Source organism: Scomber japonicus, chromosome 12, assembly GCF_027409825.1.
Source record: "Scomber japonicus isolate fScoJap1 chromosome 12, fScoJap1.pri, whole genome shotgun sequence".
In the NCBI taxonomy this organism is placed as follows: domain Eukaryota; kingdom Metazoa; phylum Chordata; class Actinopteri; order Scombriformes; family Scombridae; genus Scomber; species Scomber japonicus.
Window position 1 is genome coordinate 26,694,903 of NC_070589.1, and position 17,161 is coordinate 26,712,063.

General features: G+C 38.5%; 1 protein-coding gene across 2 annotated transcripts in view; it reads right to left on the reverse strand.

Moving 5' to 3' along the window:
• Positions 1 to 17,161, reverse strand: part of LOC128368718 (dual specificity testis-specific protein kinase 2-like) — a 36,817-nt gene that overhangs the window by 3,442 nt on the left and 16,214 nt on the right. For both annotated transcript variants that reach the window (XM_053329577.1, XM_053329578.1), the window contains 7 exons: positions 15,737 to 15,785; positions 9,615 to 9,761; positions 7,304 to 7,389; positions 5,378 to 5,462; positions 4,882 to 4,965; positions 3,273 to 3,359; positions 1,922 to 2,063 (listed from right to left, as the gene is read on the reverse strand). In XM_053329577.1, coding sequence (XP_053185552.1) covers positions 1,922 to 2,063; positions 3,273 to 3,359; positions 4,882 to 4,965; positions 5,378 to 5,462; positions 7,304 to 7,389; positions 9,615 to 9,761; positions 15,737 to 15,785 — 680 coding nt within the window. The remainder of the gene's footprint in view (positions 1 to 1,921; positions 2,064 to 3,272; positions 3,360 to 4,881; positions 4,966 to 5,377; positions 5,463 to 7,303; positions 7,390 to 9,614; positions 9,762 to 15,736; positions 15,786 to 17,161) is intronic.

Consider the following 17,161-nt stretch of genomic DNA (forward strand, 5'->3'; position numbering starts at 1 on the left):
TAGATGTTACTTTATTATGTTGTAATGTTATATTTTGTTATATATTGTGCACTTTTATGCTTATGGTCGGACCCCAGGAAGAATAGCTTCAGTAAGGCTGCAGCTAATGAGGATCCTAAAAAAACCAAACTAAACTAAATTCAATTCAATTCAATTAAACTCAACTCAACTAAATTAAACACTATCCCCCAAACACACACACACAGACTAGTGCAATATATAACTGCTGCTATCGTGTGTATTTTATCTGAATGACTATTTATGACTATTTAATCATTTATTATTGACTATTTATGACTATTTAACCATTTATTATAAACTTAATGGCACTCTTGTGTCTATATAAGATGCTAATTATATGCTAAGCTGTACCAATCAGGTGGAAAACCTTATCTTATCTCATATATTGGCATATCTTGTTTGTAGTGTCTGAATATAAAGTGAAAATCTATTATAAACACTAGGTGGCAGCAGAGACTAAATCCTGTGAGAGCCAGCCATCCTCTCTCCTATTTCCTGTTGTTTAAATCTTTCCAGAGGCACTTAGATGCAATTTTTATGAAGATTTTTACTGACGTTGGGTTGGATTTTTATTTCTCCCATAATCTTTATTTATTACTGAGTTTAAGTGTCAGTTTCCAGCAATTCTTCATCTTGCTTAGAAATCAACTTTAGCTCATATAAGTGCATAAATAGTAGTTCACTAAATCTGTTATTCCCAGTATTGTGTTGCATGTTAACTAGTGAGCTCATCAGGAAAACTTTATATTTGATCCTCCTCTAATATCTCTAAGTACTGCCGTGCTTGTGAGTGATCGAGAAAACGTCTGAGACAATTCCTCATGTCTCTTTATAAAAATATTTGGCTTAAAATGTTTTGCTACGCAGAAGGAATATTTCCTACTATGAGAGTGATCCTGGTCTCAGGAAATGATGAAGAGAGAGAGAGGAGAGATGATGGAGGAGGAGGAGGAGGATGAGGAGGAGAAGGAGGGGGGGGGCAGACAGAGAGGGAAGGAGGGAGCAGGAGAAGAAGAAGTTTACGACGTGATAATCGACAGAAAACGAGGAGAGAAAGAAGCGTCAGATCCAGCAGGTCATGTTTTCCACACAGCTGTGTAACATATACAACGCACTCAGACTGTTTTATATATTCTGTTTCTTCTAAATTTACATCAAACTAACAGATGAGAAAAACTACACTTCTCACAAGTATAAATCATGACTTCATCTCATCATGTGTTTGTGCTCGGCTCTTCGTACCGTTTTGATCCCGAGGAAAAAGGATCTGCACTCTGCTCATCTAAACAAAAACTTTACTGCCTCCTGACTCCGACATGCAGGCGGCTGAACGCTGAACGCTGAACACTGAACCAAATTAGAAATGAAACCTGGATCTGCGAGGATCAAGTATCTGAAAATGGGAATGTTGATCTCGGACCAGTTTTGCTCTTAAAAGTCATGAAGAAGTTTATGTTATCAGCAGCCGTTCTGGGTCAGCACTCTGCTTCTTTGACGGGTGATAGCGAGGGGGGGGGGGGGGTCGGGAGGATACAGATATAACAGTGAGGGGGTTATCACTCACCTGACTCACTTTCTGACTGAAAAAGAAGAGAAGTAAAAATCTGGCTCGGGTGCTGACAGTGTAAACAGTTTCCTCGTTACTGACTAACTGAACAAACTTGGAATCAACACTGTGCTTTAGAGGAGAGACAAGTTTCCATCAGGCTCGCCGTTCACTGGATAACTACCAGTGAAATATTGACTATCTGACCGGTTGGCAGTCTGAGTAGATAAGAGTACAGACAGAGCATATATGGATATCACTTCCCCTTCCTATTATCCTCCTCTGTTTTCTAGTTAATCTTGACGTTAAACCTGAAGCTGAAACGACATATCAGAGAACTACAAAGCGTGATACCTTTGGGTATGGTCTTCTTGTCGTTGTTGTCTCCGCTGAGCGGGACACACTCGTGCTCCATCTCTTCTACTTTAAGCAGCGCGAGGATCTTCTCCAGGTGTTTGACGATGTCTGGGAAGGACGGACGGAGTTTAGGGTCCATCTAAAAGAGAACAAGATGAAAGGGAGAAAGATGACTGTGAGATTTCTTATTTATAGTTTCATCCCATTTAAAAAGGAGCCACATTTAACATAAACTAATTAATACCATGTTAATTATGAGACAATATGATAAGTAACATGAACAAACAAGGCCACAGAAGAGCTTTATATTTTTTGCAAGCTTTTATACGTTTAGTTTTACCAAGAAATTGGCTTTATTGCTCATTGACACAGTTTATCACCACAGTCAGTAGAAAGAAAGGAGGGCCAACTCAAAAAATGACCTCTTAAATGATTGTTGTTGCACTTTTAAATGAAAATATAATTAAAGAAAATTAGGCAGTGAGTATGAAGATGCAAGGAGAGGGGAACAGTATAACATTTGGAGAGATGGACAGATGATGTCAACATTTAAAAATGGTTTCTGAGGAGAAGAGGCTGCTGAGAGAAGTCAGACTACGTACATGTGGATCAAATATGAAGGTATGAAGATAATAAAGAAGTGCAAAGCAGTTGGAGAAAGATACTGTAAACATGACTATTCAACATGAAATAAGACTTGGAGGGGGAATAAGAGAAGAGACAGGGATGATAAAAGCGAGACAACAGACATGGATGAGAAAGGATGGATGATCAATCAGCAGGGAGCTCCATAAACTTTAATGCCTTCATCCTCTGTGATTAGTAATTATGTCTACACGCTAGAGTAGAGAGGGAGTCAAATAAGTCACAATTACAGCCCAATAATTACAATATTATATGAGCAAAAGTAAAGTGGCCTAATCATCAACAAATATGTATTTTATTTGGTTTGATTCACTTAATTCTTCTTTATATTTCATCACTTAATTAAGCAACAAATCTCCAAACTGTGCAACAAAAAGAACAAGTCCACAAAGTAACTGATCCAGCTTTCAGATAAGAGAAGACCTCCTGGAGAGTGAGCTGAGGGGCAATCTGATTATTCAGATAATCAGATTGCCCCTTCATTTCTGAAGTACTTAAGAAATTAAAAAACAAAAACAGGAGAAATTAGAAGAGACAACCGAGGAATCTGGGAAATATAAAGAAAAGTTTGTCCTGAATGTCTTTTGTTATTATAGGCGGACTTAAAACTTGACTTAAAACTCTAACTCCCTTTACCAGTGATGACGCCCAGTTTATAAATGGGTTTATTTTTAACAGTAAATGTGAGAATCATCTCACTCACATTGCAGCAGTTGAAGGCAAGCTGGAGGAAGTCAGGCGGACAGTCTCCGACCATGTGCTGGAACGTGTGATAGTCCAGGCCGAAGTTCTAGTAAAAGAGAGCGAGACAGAGAGACAGAGAGGTGTGAATATACAAATGTAACAAAGTTAGGACAGGAAGTTCATATTTACTGTTCTGACGGAGGGATAAAGACAGAGAGAGAGAGAAGAGAGAGAGAGAGAGAGAGAGAGAGAGAGAGAGAGAGTGAGAGAGAGAGAGAGAGAGAGAGAGAGCGAGCGCGTTTCATCACATGTTTGACGTACTTTAACTCTTGACTCAGCCAAAGCCAGCTTCAGGTCAAACTAATCCTGCTGACATGGTCCAGCTGACTGCCAAGTTCTCTTATGATTGTAAACTATGAAGGATTAATAACTAACGACTCAATTTCTGAGTTTGGATTCATTTCTAAACCCGGCTTAAAAAGGCACATCCATTAATATTTTGGCTTTGACTAGAATTTGTTTTATTTATTACAAAACAAAGTGAGAGTATTATAAATGTATTTTATTCACAATTAACTGCAGTGAGACTCATTTTGCCTTAAAAACGGAGGTAAAAACAACTGATGTAACTAATATACTAAAAAAAGCTGCATTCATCTGTACTTAAAAACAATTACATGTGATTTGATTATATTTATGCACTACTTTGCACATTAAATAATAAATACAATAAACTGAGAGATTATGAAGCCCGGCGTAAAAGGCACATCCATTATTAGACTTTAACTGTAATTTTTGTGTGAGTGTTATAAATGTATTTTCTTTACAATTTATTGCAGTTAATATAAAGTTTGAAACCAATTTTACCTAAAAGATGTATAATGAGGTCACTAATATACTGAAAAAGCTGCATTCATCTGTACTTAAAGACAATTAAATGTAATTTTGTCATATTTATTCACTTCTTACACATTAAATAATAAATACAATAAACTGAGAGATCATAAAGATAATGAAAATAATAAAAAGTGGCTTGCTACTACTACAGAAGAATATCTGTCCCAGGTTTTTATTGGTCATATGAATGTAATCACATCACAGTGTAAACAAGGTGAGAACTATGGGAGGGGATACCGAGAGGATTAACATGTGGACACTGCAAACAAACACGCAGACGGAGTGCCACGAGGTGATGAGGTTAAACAGAGGTGAGAAGGAGGTGCTGGAGGAGGAGGAGGAGGAGGTGTTGGAGGAGGAGAAGGAGGTGTTGGAGGAGGAGGAGGAGGTGTTGGAGGAGGTGTTGGAGGAGGAGGAGGACAAGGAGGTGTTGGAGGAGGAGGAGAAGGAGGTGTTGGAGGAGGAGGAGGAGAAGGTGTTGGAGGAGGAGGAGAAGGAGGTGTTGGAGGAGGACGAGGAGGAGGAGGTGTTAGAGGAGGAGGAGGAGAAGGAAGTGTTGGAGGAGGACGAGAAGGAGGTGTTTGAGGAGGAGAAGGAGGAGGTGTTGGAGGAGGAGGAAGGAGGAGAAGGAGGTGTTGGAGGAAGAGAAGAAGGTGTTTGAGGAGGAGGAGAAGGAGGTGTTTGAGGAGGAGAAGGAGATGTTGGAGGAGGAGGAGGAGTTGAGCGTTCACCTCTGTGCGGGGAAGGAAGTCGGGGTCGGCCTGAATCCGAGCAATGATCTCACACAAGATGATACCATAAGAGAAGACGTCAGCCTGGAAAACAGACACTAGTTTTATCACATATATATAAACACACAGATGTTCAAACACTAAAACTTTTTCTTGCTAGTTTTACTGTAAAGTGGTGAAGCATTGTACAGTATGTGTAATATTCTCCAGACTTTAAACCACAGATTTACCAACTAACCCTCTGACCTTCCTCTCAAATGCAACTCCGTGAATTACGTGATTTTTCAGAAATGTTACAATCAATGGAAACTTCCTTTTATTCCACCACTCACTCATTCATTCACTCATTCATTTATTTTGTAAAACCAGCACTTTGCTTTTATCTATTACATCAAACTTAATCTAATGAAATGTTATCAGACTTTATTTTGAATATAATCTGAACTACAACTGCTTGGTTTTAGTTGTTGGTAGAAGTCGAGCTCGGTGGTTTCACCTTCTCGTTGTAATATTCATCTCTCAGGACTTCAGGAGCCATCCAGAAAGGAGATCCAACCACTGACAGCTTCTCTCCTTCAGCACTACAAAAAAAAAACACAAAGAAAACAACTAAAGGTTTGACATCTTCGCACCATCATAATGAGGAAGTCATCTGGTGCCAGATATTTTTAGGAACTCTAGAGGATTTGAGTTGACTGAACTCTGAGTTCCCGGTTTAATAATGTGATAACACCGTGTTTCAACAGATATTCAGCATCAACTCTTATGTGTGTTAATACTGTATGGTGTAAAGTTGGGTTGATATAATCTTCTTCTGACCCCTGAAACACCAGTAAGAAAAAAGCATCACCTGACTCTGGTCATGTATTGTGTAAATAAAGAGTAGAACTGCAGAGAAAAACACGAGGTTGAGCTTTCTGTTACTCTTATTATTCAAAGCAGACCCTCTTATAAAGGCATAATTGTAGTTTTTTAAAATTGCAGCAGACCATGAATGACTATAGTCTTACCTTTCAATCAGTTTCAAACATATTTAACGCTCTCTATAATCCATCTCGCTCTCTAATCCTTTGAGTTCAGTAGCTTTTGGTGTATTTAAATTCAAATCGAGTGAAGTCGAACTTTATTTTTCAAGACAAATCCTCAAAAGATGTCATTTCACGTAAATAATGCATGATATACAGCTTTATATATGCACATACCAAAGCAGAAATATACAAGATTATATCATTTATATTTCTTGTTTGAGGCTTGCACACTTTGTTTCTGGAGTAAAGAAAACAACCCCCCCCCCCCCCCCCCCCCCTTCCCTCCTTCCTCGTTCTGCTGAAGTGTTAAAAAAAACAAAACCCTGCACTGATAGTATCCTCCTGTTATCAAAACACTAAAGCAGAGAATGTAGACTGTACAAGCTGCTGTTAATGTTAGTGCCTGACCCGTGTGTTAATAAATAACTCTGTGTCTGGTATTAGGAAGAGGAGGAGGAGGAGGAGGAGGAGGAGGAGGAAGGACACTCTGACAGAAAGGTAAAAAGAAAAAAAACATCATGGTGGGGAGAAAATATGGACAAAATAATGATAAAAAGGTGGAATAAAAATCTTCATGTATTTAAATAAATAGCAGCATCTTAACGAGGCTCAATAAGAAGATTTCTTTCCTCGTGTGAAGGAAGGGGAGTGCAGCCAAGAGGATAATTAAAATGAAATAAGACAGGACAACAAACTACCAGAGTACTTAAAGTGGCCTCCAGAGCCTTCAACTTTTTTATCAATGGAGCTAAATATAACTTTAAAGCTGCATATGTCATTTTTTTGTTACTAAGGGGAAAATAAAATAATAAACTATTGCTACTAAACTAACAAACAACTGGTTAGTTACACATAAAGCAAACATAGAACAACATTAGTGTCCATTTGGAGTTGAGTTTTTCTGAGAAATGAAATTTTGGGACTTTCAGTTACTACATACTTAACATTAATTATCATCAGTGACTCACTCACTGTCTGTCATAGGTGTGATTTATTTATTGGGTAATGGTTTAAACTGGGTTTTTTTTTTTACTGGAAACATCTGCCTACAGGAGTTGGTGAGATCAACTAAGACTCAACCACACAGTCAATGAATCATAGACAGTGAGCTAAAAGAGGCGACTAAGCTACGTCATCTAACACTATGGTGATAATTCTCCGGGATTTCAACACTATGAGCTGCTCATTTTAATGTCAAGATTGCTGATTAATGCCTGTTTCAGTATTTAAATAAGGCAGTAATGTTGCTAGAGGAACAAAATAAATGCTTTGAGGTGGATGGAGGACTCCAAAAAAATACCAAGCTTGAGGAATGTAGTTGTTATTCATTGACTACTATTAAAGATTGTGTGTAACTGCGTGGAGCTGTGAGTGATCAGTGGACGACTCCTTACTGGTTAGATGGGATCTTTTCTGCCAGGCCGAAGTCTCCCACCACCGCTGTGAAGCTGTTGTTGTCGTCACATTTGATGAGGCAGTTCTGTGGTTACAGTAAAAAAAACAAAACCTCCTCATTATCAACTAGTACTGTATGTTACGTTGAGGAAGTAGCGACACTAGAGGACAAAACAGGAAAAGAACAACTACATTTTGTCACTTAGAAAATCAACCAAACACTCACTTCCTAGCTCGAGCCTTCGGTATTAGTTTACAGTACATTCTGGTTTTGTGTACATCTAAAAAATGGGAACTAACAAGACTTTTCAAGGCGTGTCCCCCCATGAAGTTTGAACTCTGTTTGTTAATCTATTATTACAATTATTAGTTTACATAACAGTATTTACACTCTTGACAGCGTTAATATTTCACACTTTGTGCTCACAGATCCTGAGTGGTGGCGCTAGATGTTGAATCTTTTATGTTCTCTCACATCTTTATTTATAGTGTACATATCCTTTTACTTGACATTACTCGTAATACATTAGTCACAGTGGGATAACCCGACTCTCACTATGCTTCCTTTCCTCTACTCCAGGTTAAAGTGCAGTAATGTGCTGCTTCAGCGTACATTAATACTCAGCACATATTCAATGTTTGCATGCTTCATGTGATGTTTTCTTGCCCTTTAGTCCCTGCATCATGTGGTATAATGTTGTATAATGTATGCATGCTTCTCTCTGTCAGTGCCTAATTATACTTGGATGGGTATATTAACATGTAGCTCTATTAAACTATAGGATAACATTACAGTTGGCATGAGAAAGTGTTTGAACAGGCACGTAACATGAAATAAAGAAGAGAGAAAGCTGATCTGTGATATGAGTCATGAGCACATAAACTTTATAAGAATTAGAGGAAGTATAATCTACTCTATAACCCCCCCCCCCCCCCCCTCGCCCCCCTCCAAACATCACTTATAAATAAATGTGCTGGTTTTATAAATATTTGAGCGTGTTCTTACTCTTCTGCGGACGACCATCTCTCTAAGCCGAGACAGGAAATGAATATGGGTTTTACTCGCTCACTGGCTCTGTCTCCTGCTATTTCCATGCCAACATGGCTCTGGGTCAAGTTGGAAAACTAGAAGCTGCCTATTACAGATTATCTCATCTGATAGTGACACTGTGTTCTTTGCAGAGAGGTGAACAGGTCTACCAGAAAAAGGAACAGATACAGCACGTGTGTCAAGAAGACATCTGAAAATCTAACGCAGGTTTTACATAAAGAAGTTGGTTCGTTGGTTCGTTATCCTTTTAATAAAGTACGATAAACTGACTAAACTAAATCATATTTAAATAAATACTGAACAGTTCTGTATAAATGTACGAGACCACATGACAAATTAATATTATCATTGGACAAAAAGGAACCAAAGTCAAATGAGGAGTTACAGAAAATCTCCTGAGCTCCATTTTCTTTATAGTCACATGTTGTATTCTTCTTTACAAACAAATACTTCAAAATCCTTCTTGTAAAAAGAGCAAGACAGTCTAAACTTAATACATAACTTGTTTTTTATGCTGTGAATGACCAAAAAAAAAGGGACTTCTTGGTGTATTTTTTGTAACTTTTCATTATTTTCATTTCATTAACTTTTTCATATCTATGTTTTTGGTATTTACTGCAATGTTAAAAGGTGTTTTTATAAGTAACAGACATTAGCAAGTGTTGCTTAAATCAATTGTGTGACTGACCTAAGACATACAGGATATATGTAAGATAACTAGTCAATAAAGCTATTAATGGTCAACTATTAAATTAATTGTCAATTTTTTTTTATAATAAATCAATCATATTTAGCTTCTTGGTTTCTTCAGTCTTCTTTGACAGTAACCTGAGTATCTTTGAGTTGTTGACTGTTAGTTACTGTAGGATTACATAAGACATTTCAGGTTGTATTTTCAGCTTTAGGAAATGGTGATTGACATATTCCACCATTTTCTAATATTTTATGGACAAAACAACTAATGTATTAATTAATTAAAAATAACCGACACATATCTTTATAATGAATATAATTGTTAGTTGCAGCTCTAAAAACAGACCCAGGACTGTACTTGAGCTTCTAAACCAAAGTAAACTATTCATCATTTATATAAATAAGTATAAAATCTTAAAAAATACTTATCTAATACACGTAATAAACACAAAGGTACAGTGAGTACTTTGTTCTTCTGAGCCCTCAGTAGAACAAAAGCCTGCAGCTCTATATTTAGCTGTCTCTTCTCCTCCTAACGACCAATTAGCCTATCTACCGTAACTAACCTTGGAGGTTAGGTCCCGGTGGAATATGACTTTGGAGTGCAAGTAGGCCAGACCGTTGGCAATATCGCAGGCCAGTTTCACTCTGGTAGGCCAACTCAGGTGTTTGTTGCTGTCTAGAAGCTGCTCCAGGTTTCCACCGTTGATGTACTGGAGAGAAAGAAAGAAAGAGAGACACACAAATGAATAAAAACCTTGAGATATAAGTGTAGGAACATACTCCTAAACTATCAAAATGTGAGGAATATAAACTGTATAATATCAGTGGGGGTAATATTGTTAAAAAGGATGGTGCTGATTTGGGTCTCTTTTTGAAATATGAATTCAGATTGCAGAGTATGCCTAAAAACATGTTTAACAACTAATTACAGGCTACAGAACAAACTTTGCTATTTAGATAAACTAATAATGTCTTAAGACTTTGCACAAACAGTAATTACTTCAACTAAATGTTTTTTTTTTTTTAGCCATAAATTTGGCTGCGTACTGCATGTCCATTGTATTAGCTGAGCTGGGGGGGGGAAACGTCTCAACGACTTTTCTCAGGAGATCAAATGAGAGATGTCTGAACTCGGCCAGTGTGAATAGTTTAATCATAGCAACATAACACTCTCAGGTGTCGGTGGTGAGAGAAACAGCAGACGACTTGTGGAGCTTTCTTTGGAATTTACAGGCCAAATGGTAACGGACAGATCTGGTTAAAAATATACAGGCGTGCTTAAAAATAGCTTAAATGTACTGACTGCGTTATAAAAAAACAACTGCCTATCTGACTTTGTTGTTTGGGTTACAGACTGCCTGACTGTTGCCTGCCTGCCTGCCTGCCTGGAGGGTTAGCTGGTGTATCGACCAACTGGCTGAATAAAATCTGGCTGGCTTCCTGTTCAATTGGCAGACGGAGCCGCTAGTTTCCTAAGTACATAAATGTCGACTGTCTGAATCATAGTGCAGGCACAAGAGTGGGCAGCCAAGAGGGCAAAATCAGCTCAGTGGGTTTTAAGTTTTTAAGTATCAAGGGTCTTTCTCTCTCGCTCTTGTCTGTCAGCTCTGATCTAGAGGAACCTGTCTGACCTTGCTGCGTGCATGCGAACACACGCAGCAGACGCACTAATCCCCATGTCATATATCACGGACAACACTGGTTAACTAGAGAGAGAGAGAGAGAGAGAGAGAGAGGGAGAGAGCGGAGGATGGGATAAAGAGCTGGTCTAGTTTAGCTAGGGTGATTGGTTTGAGTGACAGACACAGAATTAGGACAGAGGGGGTTAGGGTTAGGGATGGTGGAGGGAGGAGGTCTCTACATGTCTTCACACGGCTGAATAAACTGGCTTCAGTATGTTATTACAATTGGTCTCATAAAAATAAAGCCTCCTCTAGAGAAAAAATGTGATATCTGTTAGTAAGATTGTATTCTGGGCTGCCTTCCTTCAAAAAAAAAAAAAAAAGTCATTATTTCCTCTCAGTTATGCATCATTTTCTGGCTGGGTGCACGTTCAACATCTCCAATCACAGCATCTCTCTTGTCTAGACCACTTCAAACTCAAGTGGTCCAACCTCTAAAAACAAAAAAAGGAAGATTAGGTTTCACACCATCAAAAAGATACAGACTGGATTTAGTTTTTTTTGTTTTGTTTTTAGTTTTAAATTCAACACATGGTTGCATCCCGACATGCGAGATGTATTGTATAAACATGCACATAAGGGGATTGATGCTTAATAGATTTACTTTGGATTACAGCTCCGGATTGCTAATATGGAAAACCTGCTCTGCCGTCCAAGTTGAAGTCAATGTGATACAGTAAGCTCAGGAAGTTAATGTAGGAATGGCTCGTAATGTTTTTTATATTTTTGGCCCCACTCACACAATTTGTTACAAATACAGCAAAAATATATCTAATCATAAATTTGAAATTGCTCACTAAACAGCAATAACCTAAATGGTAAAAGGTCGACACTTATATTGCGCTTTTCAGCCTTAGCAGTCTCTTTTCTACTTAGTCACACACACTCAGACATGTAGATAGGAGATTATTTATAACCCAACCTTACAGTTAATGGACAATCAGCTGTGCCTAAACTAAGATTTAGCCTAATGAAGATGGCAAGTGTCTTGGACTATTGCCTCACATAAAGGAGGGACTGACTAGAATAAAATAGATTAAAATGAAACAGTGGAAGAGTTCATTTTAACATTAAAACATTAAAATATATGAATACTCTACACTTGCATCATTTAACTTGATAGTTCGATATCATTTTTTAATGAATATTGCTATTATGGCTCATAAGATACTGGCACAATGATGTATTTGGAATATCCGGTAATACCAAAAAAGGTCTGAGGACTCACAAAAAAAAGATAAGTTAATGATCAAATATTCTGGGGAATAAAAATCCATTTGTGTACAAAAGTCAAATGGCTGCCCCCCAAAAAAGGTTGAGCACACACACACACACAGTCATATACCCCCCCCAAAGAAAGACAGCGGAGGATTACAGTATTTGTCCAGCAAATTCCTCAGTAGCCACAGAGTTCAACATCTGTTGTCTGCCTGGTTGGGATTTTATTTTTTGGGAGGGGGCAGAGAGTGGTGGGGAGGGGATACAGGGGGGAAAACTCCACTGGAGACAATTAAAACTGGGACTAATCCAACTTCCTTCCTTCATCGTCTCATTTACGAACTAAACTGCACCATTTTAATCTCACACTGGCAGAATAAGCAGAGAACAACAACAAAAAAAAACCCATCATGGTTCAGTGGACGTGTGCACCTGCTGTGTCAACTAAAAGTAACCGGAAAGGGTAAAGTAGCGTTCAGGAAAATCCTCTTATGTAGGCATGGTATTTTTCCCTGGAATTTCTTTTATCCTACTTGTGGAGTTACTGATATACCGCAGTAATCATTGGGCATAGCATGAGTTCAGATCATTTAAGTGGCTCACACTACGATCATGTATAAGACACAGCGGTGAGGAAATGAGAAACATTGGTCCGGTCGTAACTGTTATGGAAACATCTCCGCTATACTATCTGTGTCTCAGGTCTCAAAAAAACCCTGGAGAGGCTCAAACAAAAGGATCCTTGTTTTGCCACGAGGGAGCAGCTTCAAAAAGCAGCATAATCCTGCCATGGGTCATGACTTACCATTAGCCCAGATTATGATTGCAGTAGTGTTTCCTATAAGGTGAATGAGATTGAGATTCAGCAGTGACAGAGCGAGGCTTCGTGCTCTAGATAAATCTCTGTGTCTTGCAGAGAGCCTCTTTCTTGTGTGAAAGTGATCCACTGGTGATGTTGGCTAACTAGCACTTTAACCACTACAATGGTTTTATTATGTGTTTTTATAACATGTTTTATTATCCTTATTTAGACATGTTTTTTTTATCTTGCTATTGGTTTTAGTTACTCTCACAGCTCTTATCTTTTTACTGTCTGTTGTTTATTGCTTTATTACTTTCATGCTTACATTGAGCTGCTGGTAACCTGACTTTCTATCTATCTGGAATATTCCTGATGAGTCCTTTGACAAGTTAAAGAAGTTTGTGGTAGACGCGAACATCCAGAGTAAGAAAACAGGTGCTGGGCCGAATAACAAAATATGTAAAAAGCAATAATAAAGTCTGCACGCTGCAGCTCCCAATGCAGGTAGATTTGAATACTTGATACTACTTGTGGTATCCTATTATAGTCTACCTGCATTAGGAGCTACAGGTCGCAGACTTTTTTCTTGTTTTTACATCCTTTGACAAGTTATCGAGCTACTGCAAAATGTTTAAAGATGCCCTAGAGATATGTTTCAAGACAAAAATATTCTTTGAAAACCACCATGTGTCTGACCCGTGGATGTATAAAAATAAATGGATACAGTGTCGCAGGTGGGGCCCCTTTCAATCCTATGAAAGCTGCTCAGGGGCACATAAGGCTAAAAAATGTTCCTTCCTCTTTCGCATCACCGGGCCCAGAGTACAAATGCACGAGTGACTTCAGGCTAGCTGAGTTGGCTTCCTCCAGTCTTTTTGGGCTCAATAGCATCACGTGATTTTGTAATTATGTAGTTAGACCACTACGTCAAAATTGGCTTCAAAGCCCAGCGCTCTTCCTGGAGGCTGAACTCATTGACAAATCCAGAATTTAGACAAAAGATGTCTCATATATCACTAATAAGTCCTTCAAACTAGTTATCATATCACAAATCATGCTTGTAGGTACATGCCTTAAACTCAATTTAAAGGTGAGAAAAGAGAAAACGCCTTCAAGTGTTCAACTGTGCAGAGACATCATTCTGCACAGTGAAGATCAAATGTCAAAGAAAACATCTGACAAAAACACATTTTTGAGTAGAGGGGTGCTTAAGTTCTGCCTTCAATATTGAGGGATTTTAAAGGGATAAGGCTCTTTGTTTGTTCTTAATATTTACAAGCCTCGCAAAAAGGTTACAGATTTAGATTAATCTATGTTTGGGGGCTTTTTGCCTATTTTGTGTGTATTCCGCTGTTATATGTGATGTGGATTTGCGTGTCTATGTGAGAGAGTTTCCAGAGCTCGGGGCCACGCGGTGACTTCATTCTCCATTTCCTCTGAGCAAGGCCTCATAGTGGGGGTCAGGTAACAAAACAGCATGAGCCTGCTACCAGGGTCAGAGCCTTCAGTTTGGTCCTGACACGACACAACAGGATCTGTTTACGCTGCAGCGGCAAAACAAGACCTACCGCAGCCTGCATGTATATTCATATCCATGTCTTACAATACATGGATTCTTCTTGCAGCTACAGAAATAAGCATGTGTGTGTGTGTGTGTGTGTGTGTGTGTGTTCCCTTACACAACTGCAAACTGAAAGTTGGTGTTTGTCTTTGTTTGTCGAGGCTACAATAAGCACATTCACTGTGAAACGCGACTGTGTAATCGAGTACACATGTGTGTGCGCCTGCAAGCATCTTTAACAGAGCGTGCTTTCTTCAAAGTGTGATGAATCATGTGTTTTGTACCATTTCTTCCTATTTACGTGTATTTTCTCATCGCATGTACATTAAAACACATGTTTATATGCAGCGACGCATCTCAAATTGTTGGTTTAACCGCTGAACTGTTACTATGTGCGTGTCCAGTGCATGTGTTTATCTGTCATAAATGTAATTATATGCAGTTCCTCTAAGTATAATTACCACAGAACGGTCACTGTATGGCTTTTGACGTCAAACTAATACAATGGTGTTTATCAACTTTGAATAAAATAAAGTTTGTGCCTCAAGAGAAGGAGAGCACAGTAAGAAAAGATTCTCATTTCTTTCTATCCATCCATCCATCATGTGTTGGTATTTCCTGTATCACTGAAAATGAAATCATACCCAACTACTGGCTCTAAATACACAGCAGCCTTTAAGATCATTTAAAAAGACTTTCTAGTTTTCAATCTTCCTTTTTACTCATAAGCTGTGTTTACTGCATATTGAAACCAACATCCTCTTTTAAATACTGCCAAAGTGCATCTGCTTTATGATGACACATGGCTTTTTGTGCCAAAAAAATAAAAAATAGAGAACCAACATGTGATGTTTGTAAGTTTTGTCGTAGCAAATCCACTCTAACAGAGATACCATATTACTTCTGTCTCAGGTTACTCTTTGCAACATTCATTTGTCTTACAAATTAGGGGGGTTAGGCTTCACCTACTGTCCAACTACAGTTAATAGAGTATTGTTTCTAAATATATCAACTCTGTGCATCTCTGGATAATTTGATTAGCTGCCTGTATCAAATTCTACCTCCACACATGCAGCTTTATTGTTACGACGTGCCCTTAAGAACATTGAGTTCTTTCTGTTTTTTCCACAATTAGAGGCTACTGTCTGTGGCGCTCTGATGTGTGTTTGTGGATGACGTGATGTTCACCTGAAAAACAGCAGTGAGTGACACACAACACTCAAAAACACAGGTGCTCACACTCACACGAAGGCACGAGAAGTAGTGGGAGATAAGCATACCAGTGTATTACCTTTTATTATTAGAGCCACTTTGATCTCATATATCATTAGATTGTTCAGAAGCTCTCATGTGAATGTGTGTGCTTATGTGTGTGTGTGTGTGTGTGTGTGTGTATGTGTGTGTGCATGTGTGTTCTCCTACCTCCGTCAAGGCGTGAAGCTGGCCCTCATGAACACACACTCCCTTAAACCTACGAGAGCACAAAAGACATCCAAAATTAGGTTGTTGTTGAATACCAGTCTCATAATGTAATGATTTGAACCTTTTAAGACTTCAGGATATGTGTGAGAGTTAACACAGACACATTTTACATCATTTTACATTTGTTCAGAATAAAAAAAAATGTTGAGAAAAGATTTTAGTTTACTCCACAGGGTCACATGAATTAAAATAAGTTGGAAATATCTTCACAAACCCACTTGCGTGACCCTCTCTCTTGTCGCAGGTAAACAGAGAAAGCAAGAGGCATACTTAAGAAAAGATCAAGATTCCAGCAAGCAAGACCAGACAAGAGATTCCTGTGAGTCCGTCTGTTAACACGGCGATAATAACAGTTCAGACACTTCACCTGCATTCCTTCCATTTTCCTCTCTACCTTTCCTATCAATTTTCACATTCTTGATAAAAATACACAGTATCGTTCCTTTCTTATTGCTCTTTCACTTGGCTGCGTGTTTCTCTACAGCTGTCATGCCCTGGATGTAATTGTTTTAAAAACATTTTCAGAAATAGAAAAAAAACTTTTAGTATTTTTAACTTGTTTGAAGGACTTTTAAGAAGCTTCTTAATCCCAAAAGCTTGGAAAACGTCCTCAAACCGGACAGACTCCTTAAATTAAAGACAAACAATGATCGTTTGCAGACCAACATATGAACTAACTTTGTTCACGAGCAGCGTCGAAGGCCTCGTAATTCCAGAGGCAATGAAAAGGTCGACTTTGTGGGTCCTTGTTGGATTTTAGCTAACAATGACCCCCTCAGTGTTTCCTCCTTGTTAGCACACAGAAACACACACACTCACACACACACAATCCACCAGGCATGCTTGACAAAGATGGCATTGTAAAAGATACTGAGCATGTGTGCGTGTACTCATGTGCAGACATCTACGCATGTATGTGCATGTTCATAAACACACATGTGCTCAGAGTTTAAATGTGAACTTGACATAAACTGATTACCGCAACAACATAAAAAAGGGGAACAATACGACAATTGGACATCACCATCGTCTAATAGTTTAATTGAAATTGCACTTATTTATAGTCTCATTCCTATTAAATTTTATTTTGTCTGCTGACTTTTTATTTTCCTGTCGTAAAAAGCAAGGCGAGGAAGTTTATTTGTATAGCACCTTTTAAACACGGAGGCCATTCAAAGTTCTGACTCAAGGCACAATTGTGAGCCGACTGCTTCCTAAAAGTCTAACAGACGTACTGGCTTTGTATTGTATGTGGCCCGAGGCTGTTGAGTGATTTATAAACTTATAACCTCACTTTAAGAACTAATTTATAAGTAACCTGAAGTCAGTGGAAAGATTTAAGAGCTGACACAATGTGCTCAGTTC